The sequence below is a fragment of the Brienomyrus brachyistius genome, unplaced genomic scaffold (genome assembly GCF_023856365.1).
Source record: "Brienomyrus brachyistius isolate T26 unplaced genomic scaffold, BBRACH_0.4 scaffold45, whole genome shotgun sequence".
Lineage (NCBI taxonomy): Eukaryota > Metazoa > Chordata > Actinopteri > Osteoglossiformes > Mormyridae > Brienomyrus > Brienomyrus brachyistius.
In genome coordinates this window covers 1,012,798-1,034,458 of record NW_026042320.1, presented here as the reverse complement: position 1 = coordinate 1,034,458, position 21,661 = coordinate 1,012,798, and the positions used below count along the sequence as shown (strand labels likewise).

Genomic DNA, 21,661 nt, shown 5'->3' with positions numbered 1-21,661 from the left:
CAGGGTGGAATACTTCCGGGGCTCTTCTGCCGGTGCGGACTTGCGAACGGCCCTCGGAGTCGGCCGAGGGTGCCACGCGTACGGGACTGTCACCAGATCGGCAAGCAGTGGATCAGCTGTTTAAACGCAGTTGCGAGGGACTGAATCCAGCCCAGAAGCTCGAGCTGCGCCGGCTGTTGGACAGTTTCATGGACATTTTCGCAGTTGACGAGAAGGACTGCACCCACACCAATCTAGTCCAGCACCACATCGACACTGGTGACGCGCAGCCAATCCGCCTTCGGCCGCGCCGACTACCGCTGGCCAAGCATGGCCCTGCCGAGCAAAAGGTGCAGGAGATGTTGGAGGCGGGGGTGATCGAGCCGTCTTCCAGTCCCTGGTCAGCACCGGTGGTGATGGTGAGGAAAAAGGACGGTTCGTGGCGATTTTGTGTGGATTACCGGAGACTAAACGCGGTGACACACAAAGACTCATATCCACTCCCCCGCATTGACGAGGCCCTAGACTGGATTGCCGGCTCTACCTGGTTCAGTTCACTGGATCTGCGGAACGGTTACTGGCAGGTGGAACTAGCTCCGGAGGCGCGGGCAAAGACGGCGTTCACCACTGGGCACGGACTAATACAGTTTAGAGTGATGCCGTTCGGGTTATGCAACGCTCCGGCCACATTCGAGCGACTCATGGACAGGGTTTTAAGGGGCATTCCACGTTCGTGCTGTGTGGTTTATCTGGACGATCTTTTAGTGCACGCTAAGGACTTCGAAACGGCACTGGGGAACCTACGGGGGGTGTTCACCGCCATACGGCACGCCAACCTGCGCCTGCACCCGCGCAAGTGTCATTTGTTCCGCCGAGAAACTGCGTTCTTGGGGCATGTGATCAGTGAAAAGGGGGTGGCTACAGACCCGGCCAAAATTACCGCTGTCAAGGACTGGCCTGTGCCGGCTAACATCCGCCAGCTCCGGAGCTTCCTGGGTTTGGCCTCCTACTACAGGCGGTTCGTGCGGGACTTTGCCACGATTGCAAGCCCCTTACATCGTCTCACACAAAAGGGGCAAGCTTTCGTGTGGGACAGTGATTGTGAGCGTGCTTTCTTGACTTTGAGAGCCGCACTGATTTCCGCCCCTGTGCTGGATTACCCGGATCCCAAAGGGACATTTGTGCTGGACACCGATGCCAGCGATGTGGGGCTGGGGGCCGTGTTGTCTCAGGAGGGGGGGCACGTTGTTGGATACTTTAGCCGTGCGCTTTCTCGGGCAGAGCGGAATTACTGTGTCACGCGACGGGAGCTGTTGGCTGTGGTGGCGGCCCTCAAGCACTTCCGCCCGTACCTGTATGGGCAGAGGTTCCAGCTCCGGACGGATCATGCGTCACTCACCTGGCTACTGAGTTTCAAGGAACCGGAGGGTCAGCTGGCGCGTTGGTTGGAGGTCTTACAGACCTTCGATTTCGAGATTCAGCACCGAGCGGGCCGCCTGCACGGCAACGCTGATGCCCTGTCCCGGCGGCCGTGCTCAGAGGGGGAGTGCCGTTTCTGCGAGCGGACGGAGGTGAAGGACAGCGCGGGGGAGCAGCTGGCCGCGGTGTGCACGGCGCGCCCTCAGGTCCTTGAGGAGGTGGACGAGCAGCGGTTGAGGGTGGAGCAGAGCCGTGACAGCACCTTGGGCCGGGTCGCAGAGTGGCTACGGACCGGTCATCATCCGCAGTGGGCTGGGGTCTCGGACGGGGACCTGGAACTTAAGGCATTCGTGTCGCAGTGGGGCAGCTTGGTCGAGAGGGACGGCTTGATCTACCGCCGCTGGACACAGGCAGATGGCGCGAGGGCAGTGCTCCAGCTCATCGTCCCCAGGTCCCTGCGGTCTGTGGTCCTTCCCCTAGTCCATGGAGCGGTGGGAGCGGGCCATTACGGGACGGCCAAAACTTTAAACCGTCTGCGTGCGCGGTTTTACTGGCCGGGCTGTCACGTGGACGTGGCCCTGTATGTCCACAAGTGTGACACTTGTACCGCCCAGAAGGGGCCGTCACAGCGCTCCCGGGCCCCCTTGCAGGATTATCGGGTGGGGGCTCCTATGGAACGGGTCGCCGTGGACGTGCTGGGCCCGTTCCCTGTGACAGACCGGGGGAACCGCTACGTGCTCGTGGCCATGGACTATTTCACAAAGTGGCCGGAGGCCTATGCGGTCCCCGACCAGAGCGCGGCGACTACAGCGGCCGTCCTTGTGGACGAGATGTTCTCCCGTTTCGGGGTGCCGGAGGAGCTCCACAGTGACCAGGGCCGCAACTTTGAGGCTGAGGTTTTCAGCGAGGTTTGTTCGCGGTTGGGGGTGAGGAAAACCCGCACCACTCCCCTCCACCCACAGAGCGATGGTCTGGTTGAGCGGTTCAACCGGACCCTGGCCACACAGCTCGCCATCCTCACGAGCGAGCACCAGAGAGACTGGGACGTGCACCTGCCGCTGGTCCTGTGGTCGTACCGCACCGCGGTGCAGGAGTCTACGCAGTCTACCCCCGCGGCGCTACTGTTTGGTAGGGAGCTTAGGACGCCGGTGGATTTGGTGTTCGGCCCTCCGCCCGAACCGGAACTTCCAGGTAGGCCAGGGCTGGACTATTTTTATGAGTTAAGGGAGCGATTGAGGGTGGTCCATGGGTTGACCCGACGGGCCTTGGCAGACGCTGGCTCCAAGCAACGGCGGGCGTACGATGTGCGCTCCCGCGGCCGCGACTTCGTTGCCGGGGAAAGAGTTTGGGTATATAGCCCGATGAGGAAGAGGGGGCTGTCACCCAAGCTCATGTCCCATTGGGAGGGCCCGTGCGTTGTGTTGGAGAGGCTGTCTGACGTAACCTATCGGGTCCGTTTGAAGAGAAGGCCGCGGGTGGTTGTCCTCCACCGGGACCGTCTCGCTCCCTACCAACCATCGGTTCCGCCGGTAGAGACTCAAGGGGTGGGGCAGGTTGAGGACGAGCCCCCGTCCCCTGTCTCTCCAACTCCTTTTGAGCGTGGTGCTGGGGACCGGCCGCGGAGGCGTCGCCGCCGGCCCCGGCGCCTTGCAGACTTTGTTACGGACTTTGCGTATGGGGACATCCGCAGCTGAGGTGGGGGCAGTGTAACGGAGTTGGACTGTAGGGGGCGGCGGCACCCATAATGCATTGCTCCCACCGAGGGGGAGAATCTGTTTACCTGTGATTCCTGTTGTTGTTGTTTGTGTTGTTTGGGGGGGGAAGTTGTTAGTATTTGTTAATGTAATTGGGTTCTGGCATGTTTGGAAATGTGTTTGGGTGGTTTTTGTGTAAACGCACACAGGCTACCGTGGACGGGATCCTCGGTAGTACTGTGTATCTGGGCAGGGTTTTTGTGTGTAAGAGGAGTGCGAGCAAGTAAGCTTATGGCCCTTTGCTTGCCTTGGCTGTGCTTTTGTTCTGTTCTTTGCTGATGGAATAAAGCTCGGAGACTTCTCTCCTGTTAAGCAAAGTTCCTCGACTGTCTCCATTACTCCCTGGTGGCGAAAACCCAGAAAACGCTACAGTATTATGGTAATGTTTGGACATCTATAGATCGAATTTACGGTGTGGAATACCCAGTAATACTGACCTCAATATTTCCAGTTTACAGTGCAAGTCCCCCAGTGCAGCAGAGAGCAGCTTCACTCCTCAGTCCTGCAGGTCATTGTCACTCAGGTCCAGCTCTCTCAGGGGGGAAGAGTTTGATCTGAGAGTTGAAGCCAGTGACTCACAGCATTTCTCTGTGAGATTACAGCTGTTCAGCCTGAAACAGGAGCCGAGTTATTATTCACACACAGACCAGAATATATTACATGGACAAAAGTATTGGGACACCTGGTCATTACACCTACAGGAGCTTTTATGACGTCCCATCCTAAATCCAGGGGCATCAATATGGAGCTGGTCCCCCCTGTGCAGCTGTCACTTTTCAGGAAAGTCTTTCTCACAAGATTCTGGAGTATCTGTGGGACTTTGCCCGTTCATTCAGAGGAGCATTTATGAGGTCTGGCACTGACACTGGATGTGAAGGCCTGGCTCATAATCTCTGGCACAGTGCAGTCAGACAGGAAACATCCTTCTGGCATCTGCCAAACCCAGACTCATGCATCAGACTGCCGTCACACCACAGAACACATTCACACTGCTTCAGAGTCTAGTGGCAGCGTGCTTTACAGCTGTCCATCCAGTGCTTGGCATTATGCTTAGTGATGTGAGGCTTGCATGCAGCTACTCGAGCATGGAAGCCCATTGCATGAAGCTCACGGTGCACAGTCTTTGCTCCAGGGGAAGTCTGTAGCTCTGCAGTTATTGATTCAGCAGAGTATTGGTGACTTTCATGCACTATGTGCCTCGGCACTCAGCAACTCTGCTCTGTTACTTTCCATGGTCTGCCACTTCATGGAATCAGTGATATTCAGCTAAGTAAGAAATCCAGCTGTGTGACACAGGCCCCGTTCTTTTATTTCAGGATACCCCAAGTTTAAATACTAGTCGCAGAAATACCAGTCCTTTCAGATTTCATATTTGTTTAAAATAAATATTTATAAATAGTAATTCTTCATTCATTCTCATGGTATTGTCTTTTTGCCTGTCCAGTCTCGTTCTTCATAAAAGACAAAGGCAGGTGAGAGCATCCAGTGCGCCTGCAGTGACTGGCATTAAGGGCCTAAGGATTTATGTCACTGCCAGCCAGGAGATCTGAACCAACAACCTTTCTCTCACAGGCAGTGTCCAAACCCACAGGGCCACGTATCACTCCCAGTATTTACTGAAATTCTTCCTCCAGTATCCACAGCCGAAATCAATTTCTGAGCAGTTTTCCCAGTATTAAGGCAAACTAGAACATTCTAGCTTTTGTTGGTTCATTCCACAAAGGATGGTCTTGGAAAATCTGCATTTTTTAATGACATCGATACACAGTAAAATTCCCAGTGTTAAATCCGCAGTGTTAAAGTGTATTGACTCTATCAGAGTCATTATAACAACGGCTGGAGTAAAACGCCCTCCCCCAGTGCTGGTCATAATTTGCGGAGTTAAAAGACGCAGTGTCAGAATCAGAAAACTTTATTGATCCCGGAGGAAATTGCTTATGTAATGATTGTCACAACACACAAAGACACAGAGACACAAGAACAAGGTCTAGATAAATCTGAGTAGAGATCTGTATAAAGAAAACCACAATATGGATAGACTTTGCTACATACAGAAATGCTTGGTATAACATCTGTAAGTCACGCAGCTGAGTGAAAACTATTGACATAGTGGTAACTTGGAATAAATTATTGCACTTTGGAGCTGGAAAGATTCTCCCACCACAGACTCGTTTTCAAACCGACTGGATTTTTCACGGCGCCATTTTTTGCAGTCGAGTTACAACGGTAAGCTTTTCATATTCGGTTATTAAACCAATAATTGGACATTTTCAACAGCAAGCATTATGTTAAAATTATGATACACTCTGACTGTCCACATTTCTGAAATATTTCATTTTGTTCCAGAAGCAAATGTGACCGTGTCTAATTGCAAACGTAAAGTCGTTAATTAGCTAAACAAGTTGGCTGATATCGGTGTTGGCTAAGACTGTAAGGCCAGTGTTCAAAAATTATTGCAGTGTGTAGTGGTGATTGTGTTATGTTCTAGCATGTTCAAAATTCTGCTAAATTAAACCCTCTATGTGTTGGGAGCTCCGTATTAACATTAACTAGCTAACTAGCATTTTGGCTAACCTACACACGTGGACAAAATTGTTGGTACCCTTCAGTCAATGAAAGAAAAACTCACAATGGTCACAGAAATAACTTTAATCTGACAAAAGTAATAATAAATAAAAATTCTATGAAATTTAACTAATAAAAGTCAAACATTGATTTTCAACCATGCTTCAACAGAATTAATAAAAAAAAAAAACTCATGAAACAGGCCTGGACAAAAATGATGGTACCCCTAGAAAAGACTGAAAATAATGTGACCAAAGGGACATGTTAATCCAAGGTGTGTCCACTAATTAGCATCACAGGTGTCTACAATCTTGTAATCAGTCAGTGGACCTATATATAGGGCTCCAGGTAGTCACTGTGTTGTTTGGTGACATGGTGTGTACCACACTCAACATGGACCAGAGGAAGCGAAGGAAAGAGTTGTCTCAGGAGATTAGAAAGAAAATTATAGACAAGCATGTCAAAGGTAAAGGCTATAAGACCATCTCGAAGCAGCTTGATGTTCCTGTGACTACAGTTGCACATATTATTCAGAAATTTAAGATCCATGGGACTGTAGCCAACCTCCCTGGACGTGGCTGCAGGAGGAAAATTGATGACAAATCAAAGAGACGGATAATACGAATGGTAACAAAAGAGCCCAGAAAAACTTCTAAAGAGATCCAAGGTGAACTTCAAGCTCAAGGAACATCAGTGTCAGATCGCACCATCCGTCGTTGTTTGAGCCAAAGTGGACTTCATGGGAGACGACCAAGGAGGACACCATTGTTGAAAACAAGTCATAAAAAAGCCAGACTGGAATTTGCCAAACTACATGTGGACAAGCCACAAAGATTCTGGGAGAATGTCCTATGGACAGATGAGACAAAAATTGAACTTTTTGCCAAGGCACATCAGCTCTATGTTCACAGACGGAAAAATTAAGCATATCAAGAAAAGAACACTGTCCCTTCTGTGAAACATGGAGGAGGCTCTGTTATGTTCTGGGGCTGCTTTGCTGCATCTGGCACAGGGTGTCTTGAATCTGTGCAGGGTACAATGAAATCTCAAGACTATCAAGGGATTCTAGAGAGAAATGTGCTGGCCAGTGTCAGAAAGCTTGGTCTCAGTCGCAGGTCATGGGTCTTGCAACAGGACAATGACCCAAAACACACAGCTAAAAACACCCAAGAATGGCTACGAGGAAAACATTGGACTATTCTAAAGTGGCCTTCTATGAGCCCTGACCTCAATCCTATTGAGCATCTTTGGAAAGAGCTGAAACATGCCGTCTGGAAAAGGCACCCTTCAAACCTGAGACAACTGGAGCAGTTTGCTCATGAGGAGTGGGCCAAAATACCTGCTGAGAAGTGCAGAAGTCTCATTGACAGTTACAGGAATCGTTTGATTGCAGTGATTGCCTCAAAAGGTTGTGCAACAAAATATTAAGTTAGGGGTACCATCATTTTTGTCCAGGCCTGTTTCATGAGTTATTTTTTTTTATTAATTCTGTTGAAGCATGGTTAAAAATCAATGTCTGACTTTTATTAGTTAAATTTCATAGAATTTTTATTTATTATTACTTTTGTCAGATTAAAGTTATTTCTGTGACCATTGTGAGTTTTTCTTTCATTGACTGAAGGGTACCAACAATTTTGTCCACGTGTGTAGGTGCGCGGGCAGTCTGCTCGTTACCTTTACATTTTAAATGGGGTAACGATTAACTAGTTAACATTTTACACTAATGTTGCGTCTTTTTCACTTGTTTTTGGTTTCTATGGAGGACATTTTGAGTAGGGTTATTGTTTTATTTCAACTAGTCCGTCTTCAAGGATTTTACAGTGCATTTGTGTGATGCGTGGTTACAACCAACAAGCTTTATCATAAGCTTGATAAAGTGGAAAAAAAGGTCCAGGATCCATTTTATAATGCTTTCTTTTAGTTATTTGAACTTAAGATGACAGTGTTTGTATCTGTAATAAGTTGACTTGATGGTAACGTTACTAATGTTGAATGGTGATATTGACACAAGTAACGTTATATGTTCGTTTTTGCTGTTTTTTCAATTGCCAGACTTCAGTTTGTTAAGCTAACACTGAAGGAAATACTGACTCTCTAGTGCTAAGTTAGATAAATTAGCGATTAGACCGTAGTAAGAACAGACACACGGGGAAGGTTTGGGGAGGCTGCTGCACCACTGTACTGAAGAAGGCAAACATAATTTAACTCTGTTTTTGTTTTTTTGCTCTGGTTTCAAGTAGTGGTTGACCGATATATTGGGCCAATATTTGACATTGTTTTAATGTATCCGCATTGGCCGATATGCGAGTGTAGTACGCCGATTTACAGACAGGCACGTCTGCAGATATCCAAGTGTTATTGTTGCTGTGGAATACGTGACCCATGCTGCCTTGTGCAGGGCCCCAGCCAGAAGTTTTGGAAGAATCCAGGGAGAAAACGGTAAGGCTTAAATTCTGATCTTTCAAATAACTATTTATTTAACTGGTTTGCTATGGAATGTTGATCTAAAGGAAACGCGAGCGCTACTGAAATAGAGCGTGAATTATGCTGTGGGGAACTGGTGTGATGATAATGAGTCTTCAACCAACTGACAGTTTTGTGGACTTGTTGATGGGCTCACGGACGTTTTTTAATCATCAAAAATTATTTTAACTTTTCACTTTAGCCGAGGCTTACAATGGTCCTTCCTTGCAACTTCTTTGCATCTGAGAGCGTAGATTCCAACGATTTGTCAGATGTCTAGATAAAACGTGCACGACTTTGCGCAGTTTGTGACGTTGTCGACGGAAATTATCATTAGGGGCTTACGTTGTCCTTGCATACAAGGCTGTCTAATATGAGTGTTATTTTATTTTCTGTGACGGCTACATTATGATTGTGAATTTGGCTTGTTAGCTATCTGTCTGCTAACAACATAAACAACCTGTCAGTGAATGGTTTTGGGCCTTGTACACTACTCATCATACCATGATGCACTTGGTTACTAGTGTTTTTTTCTTTCAAAATATGAGTGTGATTGTTTTAATGTGCATGGAATACTGGAATTGTAGAATGAATTGAAGATGAAGGCACTATAATGAAAATGCTAACGTTGCATTTTTTTCTTCTGTTGTAGTAATTCCTGTCTGATGGCTGAACAAAAATGGACTGGAAGTGTGATTAAAACTGAAGATAATACAAAAATGAATGTGCATGTTGTTTACAAATTTTCCTTCCCTCAGAAATGAGGAGTTTGCAGCTATATTGTGTACTAAGAGATTCTGATCCTGCTATTTTTATTGTTCACAAGTTGTATTGTGTTTTTATTTAAGTTTATATTTAAATTTACTCAAGTCAGTATTCAATAAATGCTAAGTTGAGATTTTTTTTGTATCGTTTATTATTATTAGTGTGATATTTTACCATGCAGATAGAGGGAAAAACGTCCAATTATCGGCCAGAAAAAATCGGCAGCATATATCGCCATCAGCTGACCGTGACTCCTAATTATCGACATCGGCTATTGATAAACCCATATCGGTCAACCACTAGTTTCAAGTTATGAGTAGAGTAACATTACATGATATGGTTTCAACAGATGATATGCAGTGAAGCAGGATTTTCAGTAGTTATTTAGAAGTACTAGTAATTCTCATGTAGATGAAACGCTCAGTTAGTATAGGCCAATGAAGTTAGCCAACCACTGCAAACTACAGCCAGAGAGCTGAAACACCTGTTATACTCAAATAAATGTAACATGGAAGACACCATAAACATAGGGAGGGGTTACTGCAGGGCTGTTTTGCTCGTATTTATGGGACTGTTAATATTCACTTTTTTTCTGTTTATTGTTCAATGAAGTGCACTGACTATAAGAAATTACTGTCTACAGGAAGCATGCTGCTTAAAGCAAAACTCGGAGGTGTGCAGAAATTTCTCTCTGAAGCCAAGCCTCAAGGAATTTTTGATTGCCGGTAAGAAACCAACATTGTACAAGGGGCTTCAAGTTCTTTTAGTCACTTAGCTTCCTCAAACTGCTTTTTAAGATTAATTGAAAATGATCTGCATTTTGGAATAATGTTTATTAATTTCTTCTTAGTTATGAATGTGTATTTAATGGAAAAACAGCATAATCTGAGTCACACCGTTTTAATCTTGTGCCCATCTATACACTTATCAAGCATCTGTTAGTGGTTCTTCATTTTGTTTTTATTTACCTGAGTCACTTTTGAAAATGTATCTTGAAATGATTTTCATTTAGCCTAAGTAAAATCATTAAATGTCATGTAATCCTTTTGTTTACACACACTTGTTTAAATCTTTTCCAGCATTTGCGAAGTTTGGTGTGCCAGCCATAATAGAAGGTGTGAAAGTTTTTGACAGTTCAGGGACTGAGTTGGATGATGATGTATTTGAAGATATAGTAACGGATCCCTCAACTGGGGTACTAACCATCAAATATGACACAAGTTTGTTTGAGTGATGTCTGTTTCATTAGAAGCAAGTTTTTTTCTTATCAGTTTTATATTGTTTATTGAGTGTATAAAATGTGTCTATGAAGGAACCATACAGTATAAACTGATTTGTTTTGCTCCCATTTTTGAGGTTTGGAAACAGCTGCTACAGAAGTGTCTCCTGAGCAGTCGCAGTTATCATCGTCACATTCTTCAGATTCACAGGACACGGTCATCGTTTCAGACAGCCCTTCTAGGAAACGCAGGAAGCTGGACGCAGAGGCTAAGCACATTCCTCAGATTCACAGGACACGGTCATCGTTTCACACAGCCCTTCTAGGAAACGCAGGAAGCTGGACGCAGAAGCTAAGCACATTCCTCAGATTCACAGGACACGGTCATCGTTTCAGACAGCCCTTCTAGGAAACGCAGGAAGCTGGACGCAGAGGCTAAGCAAGTAAGAGTTAACAGACTTCTATATATTCTAACTGCGTCATTGTTATATCACCTTATTTTGTGAGTAGTTTAAGTACTCTGAACTGCATTGGTTATGATAACATGTAGAATGTTTTTATTATGTTTTCAAGTTGGTGGAATCCATTCTCACCAGCAAACCTGCCGGAGAATGTATAATAAATGAATCCATTCGAACCAAGTCCTTGGTGGATGAAACCAGAAGAAAAATGGTGAACATACTGGTAGCTGACATGACAGAAAAAAATGGGTAATTTTTTTCAGGCCCTTTGCTTTTACTATAGTTGTTAAATTATTTTAAATCTGTATTAATTCCAGGGAAGCTGACAAGTTCTTTGCCTTTTGATCTTGCAGAACATCACCACCACACCAGGTAAAAGAAATGTATGCCAGAGGAATTGTAACCTTATTCCCCTACCTCAGTGACCCGTACTCCAAAAATGGCTATGTAAGTAGCTCACAGTAATAACTGATACAACTAAAATCAGATTTAAACATTTTAAATTCTGCCAAAATGCATGTCCTTATCAACTGTTCATTGTAACATAACTTGCTAACAAATAAAATGTCCATACATGTCGCCCTCCAAGGAACATTATTATGATGGCTAGAGTGGCACTGGGTACTTGGCCTGGAGGATTAAAACCATACAGAGATGCAGTACTAAAGACAGGCGATTATCATTTGGAGGTAACATTTGTAATTCAGTGGAAATACACAATACAGTTCCAAATTGTGGTTCTGCATATATAATGTATATCAAATGTCATCAGTTTTGGTAAAGGTGTATTTCATATTGTCTATCAACAGGAGATGGATCATCGGGTGAAAACCAGTGTGGAGGACCAACTGGAAGACGAGAGTTGCAGTTTGTTACAGAGGAGGTGCTGAGTGAGGATGAGTGCAAGGAAGCAATCTCACTGATGAAACATTCAGCTGATGAAGACACAGTCAAGAAGAAGATGAAGTTGACAGCAGTTTATCGCCGCAACATGGTCCTTGACCCCTTGCTGTCAAGCAACATACTATCCGATTTTCCACGTTTTAAAGGCTTGGTAAATATTTGTCATTAATTTGACAATGTGTCACGGGACGCGGTCGAGCGAAGCGGCGATCGTGCGGATCGGCAGGCAGGAACGAGCAGACAAGCCAAAGTCAGGGCAAACGAGGGTTTAATAGGAACCGGGAATCAGGAAACAGGGAACATAGGACGGCTACTGACATCAACGACGGACGAAGGACTCAGGTAAGACACGGACTGAAATACACAGGACTGATTGAAAATAATCAGACACAGCTGGGTACAAATCGGAAAAGAACACGTGGGTAATCCGGGGGCGTGGCACACACGAGGAGCCGACGAGCAGGGCATGACACAATGTAAATACACTTTAATATTTTGTAGACAGTAGGTATAACTCTCCATCTATCCCTGTTACAGATTGAACAGGATTTTGTACTGATGTTTGGTGAGGATGTATCAGGCAGGTTTCTGGAGAGGTGGCCAACAACATTCAAAGGAAAGATTATCCAACAAGGCAGAAAGCTTCCTTCTGCCAGTGACCTGGAAGAACTCTTGCTGGCAGCTGACCCTCCTGAGGATGCCACTGAAGTTAATGCTGACATTGGTGAGCTGTTTGTATATTTTCTTTTAATTTGATTAGCACATTCACAGGGTGCAGACGGAAGCTGGTCTAAATGACCAAAATCAAAAATTACCCGTTTTGATTTTGTGTGGCTGCTTATTTTTTATGCTTACTGTTTGGTAGGAAATGTATTGGCATCAAATTTCATTATCTACATATCAATAATTTAAAACTTGGTGGACATACAGGTATTGTATCAGCTGTAATATTTTAAAAAAAAATATGTCACAGAACAGCTATCCTTTTTGTATTTTGGGTCTTAAACATTTTGTCAATGCAGATGCACTGAATTTTGTTGATCTACACGATTCAACTTCATTAAAAACAAATCTTTTGCAGGTTGGGACAGTGACCTCTCAACAATTTTATTGCTATTACATCTGATTCCACCATCTTGACAACGTCGGAAGAGACCAGGAAAGGTGTCAGCTTCCCAAGCGGAAAAGCATCTTGTGGTCTTCAAAAAGGTTTGTGTTTGTTTTCTCTTTTTAGGGTATGAATTACCAGTTTAAGTATTATAACCACTTGGTTCTTATTGTCTGTCTGTATTTATCTTTTCAGACTGGAACAAATATCCAAGAGCATCTTGATGCCATCACTACTAGCACTCAACCCTACCTCTTGGCTGTTGGGGTGAAGAAGAATGACATCCACCAGTACTTCATTATTCTTGACAAGAACGCCATACCATGCAAGTCAACCTCTTCTCTAGGTTCTTTTGATGAATTGTTTAAAGCACATTTTGTGTTTGGTACATCTTACAACACCATGCTTCACAACATGTACACATTCATCCAAACCACTGTGTACAACATAGATGTTGGCAAAGTCAAAGAAAGTCCCCGAGTTGCTGAAGTAAGGGCAAGGTTGCTACATTAGTGCTTGAAGTTTGAATCCCATTGAATTCCTCCATGAAGTGTTTTGTCTGTCAGGCTGAGTTTACTGGTTCAAAAATGCTTGTTAGGCATTTACGGTTAGTTCATGGTTACTTACCTGGAAAAAATCTTCGCCTTAAATGTGCCCAGCGTGGCTGTGGCTGTGTGTTTGGTACTTTTTCTAGTTTCAGAAAACATTTAAATACCAAACACCTTAACTATTTTGACCAATAGGCTGACACTGATGTTAATCTCCAGCCTGATGTAGCAGTTAAACAAGTTAGCAGTGCAGGGGAGGTGGTGTCAACTAATGTAGAAGAGACACCCACAACATCCGAAATATTGAAGTTAAATAAAAGCACTCTGGATATGTGTGCCTCTGCTGTTGCACAGCTCAGGGCAGCGGGATTAAGCCAGTCTACTGTAAATAGTTTTGTCTCCTCAATGGAAGAACTGTTTTTTGCGATTCATACTCAGGCTAAAGATACAGCCTTACAGAGCTTACCTTCACAGGACACCACAAGTAAAAACAAATTTGAGCAGTCATTCGAAAACTTTGAAAACCCATTCACACTGTTAAATTCAGAAGCTAAACGAAATAGACACTTTAAACAAAAATGGGCAACTGTTGACCCTGTTGAAATTGTGCTTGGCACAAGATTTGACGGTAGAAGAAACAAGATTACAGGGACTTATGATCAAGTCATTGTAACTGATAGGTTTGCATATGTTCCCATTTTGGAAACACTGAAACAAATCTTTCAAAACCACCATGTTGTTGACATATTCAAGTCCAGGAATATACCCAGAGAAGGTGTGCATGCAGATTTAAGCGATGCTGCCTATGTTAAAGGAAGTCCCCTATTTTCTACAGAAAAAGATGCCTTACAAATTCAATTATTTTATGACGACTTTGAAACTGCAAATCCCTTGGGCTCTAAAAAGGGTGTACATAAGTTAGGTGTAACATACTTTACACTAAGGAATTTTCCCCCAATCTTTAATTCCTCTTTGGTTAATATTCATTTGTGTGCTCTTTTTCATGCACAAGATTCCAAGCGTTATGGCTTTAATTCAATACTTGAGCCACTTGTCAATGATCTGAAAGTACTTGAGATGGAGGGCCTGAAAATTCCCAAGTTTAAACACTTGATTCATGGCACTGTAGTCCAGGTCACTGGGGATAATCTTGGCTTGCATAGTCTGTTTGGGTTTGTGGAGTCGTTTGCAGCTCGATATTGTTGTCGTTTCTGTCTGCTTGAGAAAGATTGTTTTCAAAGTGTGTTCTGTGAAGATGATTCTGGTGTTGTACTAAGAACTCTTGATATGCATAAGCAGCACTGTGAAAGTGTACAAAGAGATCCTACGCTACCTCATGTATGTGGTGTGAAACGCAGTTGTCTCTTGAATTCACTTAAATATTTCAACACAGCCAACAATTTTTCTGTAGATATCATGCATGACATTTTGGGGGGAGTTGCTCAGTTAGAGGTGAAACTTGTTCTGCAGTATATTCAGGAGAACTTCCTAATTGCTGAACAGCTTGCTGGTAGAAAACATGCCTTTAACTATGGCTACAATTGTTGGAGTATGCCGACTCCACTGGGTCCGTAGATGAGATCACCCGGAGGCGTGGATGAGTTAATCCAATAACCATTTATTCCAATAACCTTTTATTCCATGTATTCCAACAGATCGATCTGGGAAGTCTGTGATACACCGTATCCCAACAGAGTTCGACTTCCTTACTATCCATGTGTGTTTTATACCCTTCTACAAGCAGCCCCCGCCCCTGTCCGTACTTTTCCACTTTCTGGCAATTTCGCCTTATCTGGTACACCATGTTATTCAGTACGTACAGAGCCTCCCTACGTGTCCTTGTTCCCCTGCAGTTATTGCTCTCCACACAATCAGCAACGAAACCGCCCTCCAAGGGTAAAGTTGTTTGATGGCAGTAATGATTTAGGGTTAAATGCAATTCAGTCTTGGTGCTTATTGCGTAATGTTTCGTTGCTGTTTGGTGATTTAGTACAGACAGATGATAAGCTTTGGCATCTTCTACTTCTGCTTCTACAAATTGTCAATATTATATTTTCAACAGTGCTATCAGAAGGTATGACCATCTACCTCAAACATTTAATTATTGATCATCATCACCTCTTTAAGCAGTTATTTCCTGCAATCAGTCTCCTACCAAAGCATCACTTCATGATACATTACCCTCGCAGTATCCGAAACATTGGCCCAATTCTGCACGTAGTGCATGAGATACGAAGCCAAACATAATTTCTTTAAGAAGCAATTAAAAAGCTTTAAAAACATTACAAAGACATTGGCCAAAAAACACCAAAGTTGTATGGCAATGTATTGGGAGTCCTTTAGTCTGGAAAAATTATCTTTAGGTCCAGGAAAGATGGTGACACTTCGAGAGCTGAAAGAAGGTCCAGAAATTGCCTTAAAAATTGGAGCTGTATTGTCTACCAGTGTGTTTTCAGCTAAGTGGATAAAGCATCATGGTACAGAGTACCGCCCTGACTTTATCATCTGTACAGAGGTAGTGTCTGAGATGCCTGTGTTTTGTAAGATCAAGAGTATTGCTGTGAAAGATGACATTGTATTGCTCTGCGGAAACCTGATGGAAACCCTGTGTTTGGATGACCATTACCATGCATTTAGGGTCAGAATGCATCTTCAACTGAAGTATGGCACGTCAGATTCCTCCCTGTATGTTGTTCCATATTGTCATTTTATGTATTAAGTCATTGTTTTAAAGTGTTTACTGCATGAGATGTTTTAATATTTTTAGCCTGACATTAAAATAAAGCAGTTAAACCTATTTTGAAGTCAGTTGTGGTTTTTGCTCATTTATTTTATATGTAAAAGCAAGACTAAATTTTCCATGCTGCAAAACAGTGAAAGAAGTGTAAAGGCAACACCACAGGAAGAGTAGTAACACTACTAATAACACTACTTGGTGTAAAATGATTTTTAAAATTTACTCAGAAATTAGTGTATGAGTAACAGTATAGAGTAACATCAGCTCTCATCAGAATTATTCGAACCTCCAGTGTTCATTTCTAATAACTCAATTCAGTGTTAAAACTCAATGGGATTTTACTCAGGTAGAGGTAATTTATCACTGTGAAAGAGTAAATGATGACACCGCTAGTAGTGTTGCATTGAAGTAACACTATGCAGTGTTACTCAGTGTTAAATTTATACTCTACTTAGAGTCAATTTTACTCTAAATTTTGAACACTATGGAAAGAGTGACTTTAACACCACTTCCGAATGGGACCAAATAGACTCGTGACCAGTGTTAAATTTAACTCTATAAGTGTTATTTAAACACTGCAAATTTTACTGTGCATCAGCCTGCACTGGCAGGCTCGTACCCACACATCTCTTGGTGCAGCAATTCCAGCAATAACTGCGAAAACCGAAAAAGCCTGACTTTATTTCTCCTTTTCGACCTGCTCATGTACAGCTGATTCACTGTTTGTTGTCCTCCAGAGAAAAGTGCAATACATGCGTGAGCTAATAACGCCTCCATTTTTAATGCCATGAGTCGTCCCACAGATATGACGTTTTTTGTGGTTAGTGACGCAGTTGACCCGTGTAAAAACATATCAATGTGCGCTTGCGTGACATTTTGGAAGACCGATGCATTCACATTGCAGTCAGATACAGGTCACTTGTAGTTATGAATGTCAACCGTCAAAACAAATCCGATCTAAGCAAAAAAATCGGAATTGAACGATGTGGCTGGCAGTGTGAACGTAGCCTTGGTACCAAGTCACCCGGAGCACACAGAGCAACCAGTTGATAAGCCATAACTCCCAATTCCCAATAAGAACTTCTAAATCCTGATTGGTCACGAAACACCAACAAACCGAGTTAAAATGTATAACAAACACAATTCTCCTGTTCTATTGGTTCACCTTGGTAGCAAGGTAAAATCCACCCATCTTGCTCAATTTGCCGGAATCTGTCTCGGCTTCTAGACTCTACTTGAGATATGTATATAGATATTGATCATATGATATTGAATCACTATTAATGTTTGTGTGTTCCATTGATTAATGTTTAACACATTGATGTATTGTCATTGAATCACTGCAAATACATAGTTAACATATGATTAGTATGATTAACATGATAACTTATACATTTCCACTACCGCGTAACATGCTATATATTGTCTGCTGCAACTATTTTATAAAGCTATAACTCGCTGTGCACCAGTTGGGGCAGCTTCGAATCTCTTCCTGCAGGTGGTATCTTCCCCCCTTTTGTTCCGCTGTCTGCCTCTCCAAAGTCCGAGCTTTCTTCAGGGTCTGCGGAACTTACTGCAGGCAGCTATCGCGAAGCGAGGTCACACAGTATTCAAAACAATCTCTTCTTGCCTGAGGCCTAAGACATAACAGACCCAATATGCCAACCTCCCGGGCCTACCAATGTCCAATTTTACTTCCACAATAGCACAACAATATTACAGGTTTTCTCTGTCACTTTGGTACATTTCTCAGATCTGAAATGAAATTCTCATAACTACTTGTACAACCTCCACATCATCGAGTCCCTTTTGCACATCATAAATGCAAAGTCTCATTCTTTTGGTCAAATTGCAAATGCTTTGGCTCAGTCGTGCGAATAATTATGTACAATCATCTGCTGATTCCTACATTTTCAATTGTTTATGACATGTTGGTCAAAATATATTATACTGGTTCTTTGTTGAAAAGTCTGACCCCCCCAAAACATCTAGTGTTAGTTCATTGTATAAGTCATTACATGCAAAATGGTCATCATAATCGCTCGAGCATATTCTCTATACATCTGTATAACTGTGCGTGTATATATATATACAGTACTGTGCAAAAGTCTTAGGCAGTCCAAAGAAATGTTTAAAGCTGTTTATCTGGGTAGCAAGTGTACTTTGGCTTAGAACAAAAAACACAATTTAACATTAGAACGTGTGCAAATTCAGAGTAACACAATAAAAACTAGTAATAATTTCTTCTGTTTTCTAAAAAGTTACTGGTATCTATTTGGATGGCTAGATGAACTCCGCTTCAGTTCCCAAACTTCTCCTCAGGGGCACCTCAGCCGTTCCATGATTTTGTTAAATTTCACCAACAGCTCAATTAAATAATTAAATATATTGGTTTAAAAAGTCAGTGAGAGATTGACTAGCTGTATGAGGTGTGTTAGTGGTCAAGTCAAAAAATACATGGCTGCACTGGACGGTCGCTGCAAATACTAGGATGATTTTAGCAGAGGTTCTGAAATGGCGAAGCTGACACACTTTGACAGGCATCATATCATAGTTTTACACCAACACAGATAACAGATAATCTAAACATCATTTTATTAGCCTGCCTAAGACTTTCGCACAGTACTGTACATTTCAGAGTAAAAATGATAATAAAGGTTAAAAAGCAGAAATTTTACCTTTTTTGCCAGGAGAACCAGCAACACGTCACAGTGACACTGAGTAGTTAAAAGCCCGAAACCCGGGATAGAGGGACTCAGTGAATGAGGAGGTGAATCTGTGCAGGGGGGTCAGTCCATCAGAAGAGACTCTGTAGAATGACAGAGCACCAGCCCCCCAGTCCAGATACACTCCTACTCTGCGGGAGCCTGAGGGCTTTATGGATATGAGAGTCTGTTTATTATTGTGCAGGACAGAGTAACTGTCAGTATAACAGCACAGAATCCATGACTTGGCATTGTATCCAAGCCAACAGTCATAACTCTCTCCTTTCCTCCTGATCCCTTTATAAGTCACTCCTATCCAGGCTGCATCTCCATCCCACTCAGCCTCCCAGTAACAGCGGCCAGTCAGACTCTCTCTGCACAGAACTTGGAGGCACCAGCCGTCAAATCTCTCTGGATGATCTGGATATGGCTGCTTCCGTGGTCCACACGTCACCTTCCTGTTCCCCCCTGACAGAGACAGGCGTCTGTGTGCTGTGTTGGGGTCCAGCGTCAGCTGGCAGGAGTCTGTAGGCAGGAGGAAGAATTATTAATCCCATCAGGCCGCCTGTACTTTATGTTTCTGTACGATATAAAAACAGCACAGCTTCCCCTAACGAAGCGGGAACTGAAGCTTATGAAACAGCTCAGGAAATGTTGGAGGAAGAGCTGCCAAAATGGGGCGCGAGCTAAACTAACAGCTTAATTAATTTAATTAAAAAATGACAAAGCAGCGACATTCATCAGACATATTCATCGCAAGCATATTTACCACAAAATAGCACCAGAGATCAATACTAAAGTCAGTGTCTTTCCTTCTAACCGCTAAAGTCGGCGCATGCGGCTTGAAAATGGCCATCAATAACAGAATATTTAAGTAATATTATTACATATTTAATGTGATATTTAATAAAAGTTTGGACCTGGATTCTGATACAAACGATAATTCCGGCGCCGGAGTTGCGCTCCATGAGGATCCAGTATTTTCAGCGATTGTCTGACATGGTCTTTAGTCACAGCAAAGCCGGTCTGAATGCATTTCACATGCATCGACTTATTTCCGTGAAGCATGTCAGACTGTATCTACTGATCCAAGAGAAACACTGCAGTGTCAAGCGGGGCGGAATAGGTGCCGCGCAAAGCCGGCAAACTAATGATAATACGGTCTACAAACCATCAATAAAAGCGAATTAAACTATACAGATCGTGCATCATGAAAAACAGAAAGGTTCTCATTAATTCAGAAAAATATTGCTCAGAAAAACGGGATTATTATCTAATTAACTCGGAAAAACAGAATTGATTTCTTCTTAGATGAATGCAATACGCTTCCATAGAGAACCGCTTACCGCGCGTGATTCTAGATGCGGCGGAGCTGCCGCAAGGCTTGAGCCCCGCATCTCGCGCAGGCATTTGGCCGCTCCAATCTGTTAACATGGTCGCCGAAATTAAATTCGATATTTTCAAATTTCTTTTAGCACCGTGGATCAGGATAACTTTCTAATATTCATGAGCGAAGCCATACATGATTGGCTGGCTGATTAATATTTATGAGGGGGCACTACCTGATTGGCCATTGAACATCGACATATGCTGCCTGTTTCTTCTGCCTTAGGCAGGGGTGTCTAAATCCAGTCCTGGGGGGCCGGTGCCCTGTGCAGCAAAGTTCTTTCCCTGTTCCACTATAAATAATTCAGCTCTAGAGCTGCGTGGTAATTAGAACAAGGAGTTGAATCAGGTGTGTTAAATGAGGGGAAACCCAAAAATGTGCAGGACTCTGGCCCTCCAGGACTGGATTTGTGCTCCCCTGGTTTAAGGGATTCAGTGATCAATAAGTTATATTATCTCATGAATATTAATGCCAGTTACAGAACCACCCTGTAAAAATGCAAATTCACATTTTGCACTTGAGGAGAGAGTCCGGTCTCACTGCATTCGGGTGCCGTCTTAGGACAAAACTAACGAATCTCACACAGAAAACACATACACTCACGGCATCCGCAAAAAGAACAAATGCAAAGGATTCTTTTTTGTGAAATTAAAGATGTATAACTACATCAGAATATAGTTTAACCATCGTACATGTCACGCTCTGGTACGGGCGAACAGGTGATCGTGTGGGCGGTTGGCCAAAAACCAGGCAGATGCAGCAGGATCGGGGGTTTATTAGGGGAAAGGAACACCGGGAACATGGAAACTGGGGAAGACCAACATCACGCACAAGAGTCACGCAATGATGGACCAGGGTAACCAGAAGGACCAGGACTTAAATAGGACATGACAGGATCAAAGTAATCAGACACAGGTGGGAACAATCAGGGAAGAACACGTGGGTAACCAGGGGGCGTGGCACACACGAGGAGCGGACGAGCCGGGCATGACACTACACTCCCACATAAACACAAAGACAATACGAGCAGCTATAAAGCATTTGTAAAAAATATTTTTAAAAACAATTAAATGAATTGATAGTGTTTTTGGTGATGATTCTGATTTTTTGTTTCTCGTTTGGATGTTGACATGCAAACTCACCTAAACGCAAACATGGAAATCCATCTACACACAGTGCAAAAAGCAACACTCATCACAACAATTATGTGAATACAACCATAACATAGTATTAATGGTATTATTAATAAAAACATGCAAAGACACTTACATTTCTGAAAGCCTGGTCTGGTCCTGCACTCTCCACCGTGATCCACACTACAGGAGAAGCAGAATGACATAGTACTGCTGTATCCATTTATTAATTGGTGCCTCTTCTTCACATACATGCATAAGTATCTGTAGCGTGTCAGACACACACTCTGTACTCACTTCAGCTTCTCCAGTTTATAGCTGGGATCCTCCAGTACAGCAGAGAGCAGCTTCACTCCTGAGTCTCCTGGGTCATTGTAGCTGAGATCCAGCTCTCTCAGGTGTGAGGGGTTTACCCTTAGTGCTGAAGTCAAGGAAGAACAGCCTTCTTCTGTGACTCTACAGCCTGACAGCCTGCAGAGAGAGAGAGACAGAAACTCCCTAATAAATAATATCAC

General features: G+C 43.5%; 1 protein-coding gene and 1 long non-coding RNA gene across 12 annotated transcripts in view; one reads left to right on the top strand and one right to left on the bottom strand.

Moving 5' to 3' along the window:
* LOC125723030 (NACHT, LRR and PYD domains-containing protein 3-like) overlaps positions 1-21,661 on the bottom strand; it is a 325,815-nt gene that overhangs the window by 241,831 nt on the left and 62,323 nt on the right. For 4 of the 11 annotated variants that reach the window (XM_048999426.1, XM_048999427.1, XM_048999431.1 and 1 more), the window contains one exon: positions 21,444-21,617. The exons of 3 other annotated variants lie outside the window; for them this stretch is intronic. In XM_048999426.1, coding sequence (XP_048855383.1) covers positions 21,444-21,617 — 174 coding nt within the window. Of the gene's footprint in view, positions 1-19,080; positions 19,152-21,282; positions 21,330-21,443; positions 21,618-21,661 lie in introns of all 11 variants that reach the window. 4 more of the 11 variants (XM_048999429.1, XM_048999432.1, XM_048999434.1 and 1 more) reach the window with 4 other exon arrangements.
* LOC125723087 (uncharacterized) lies at positions 9,254-13,322 on the top strand. The gene is made up of 9 exons (XR_007386727.1): positions 9,254-10,165; positions 10,302-10,607; positions 10,738-10,874; positions 10,979-11,072; positions 11,215-11,314; positions 11,435-11,679; positions 12,066-12,252; positions 12,610-12,737; positions 12,832-13,322. It is a non-coding gene; the product is annotated as an uncharacterized LOC125723087 (long non-coding RNA).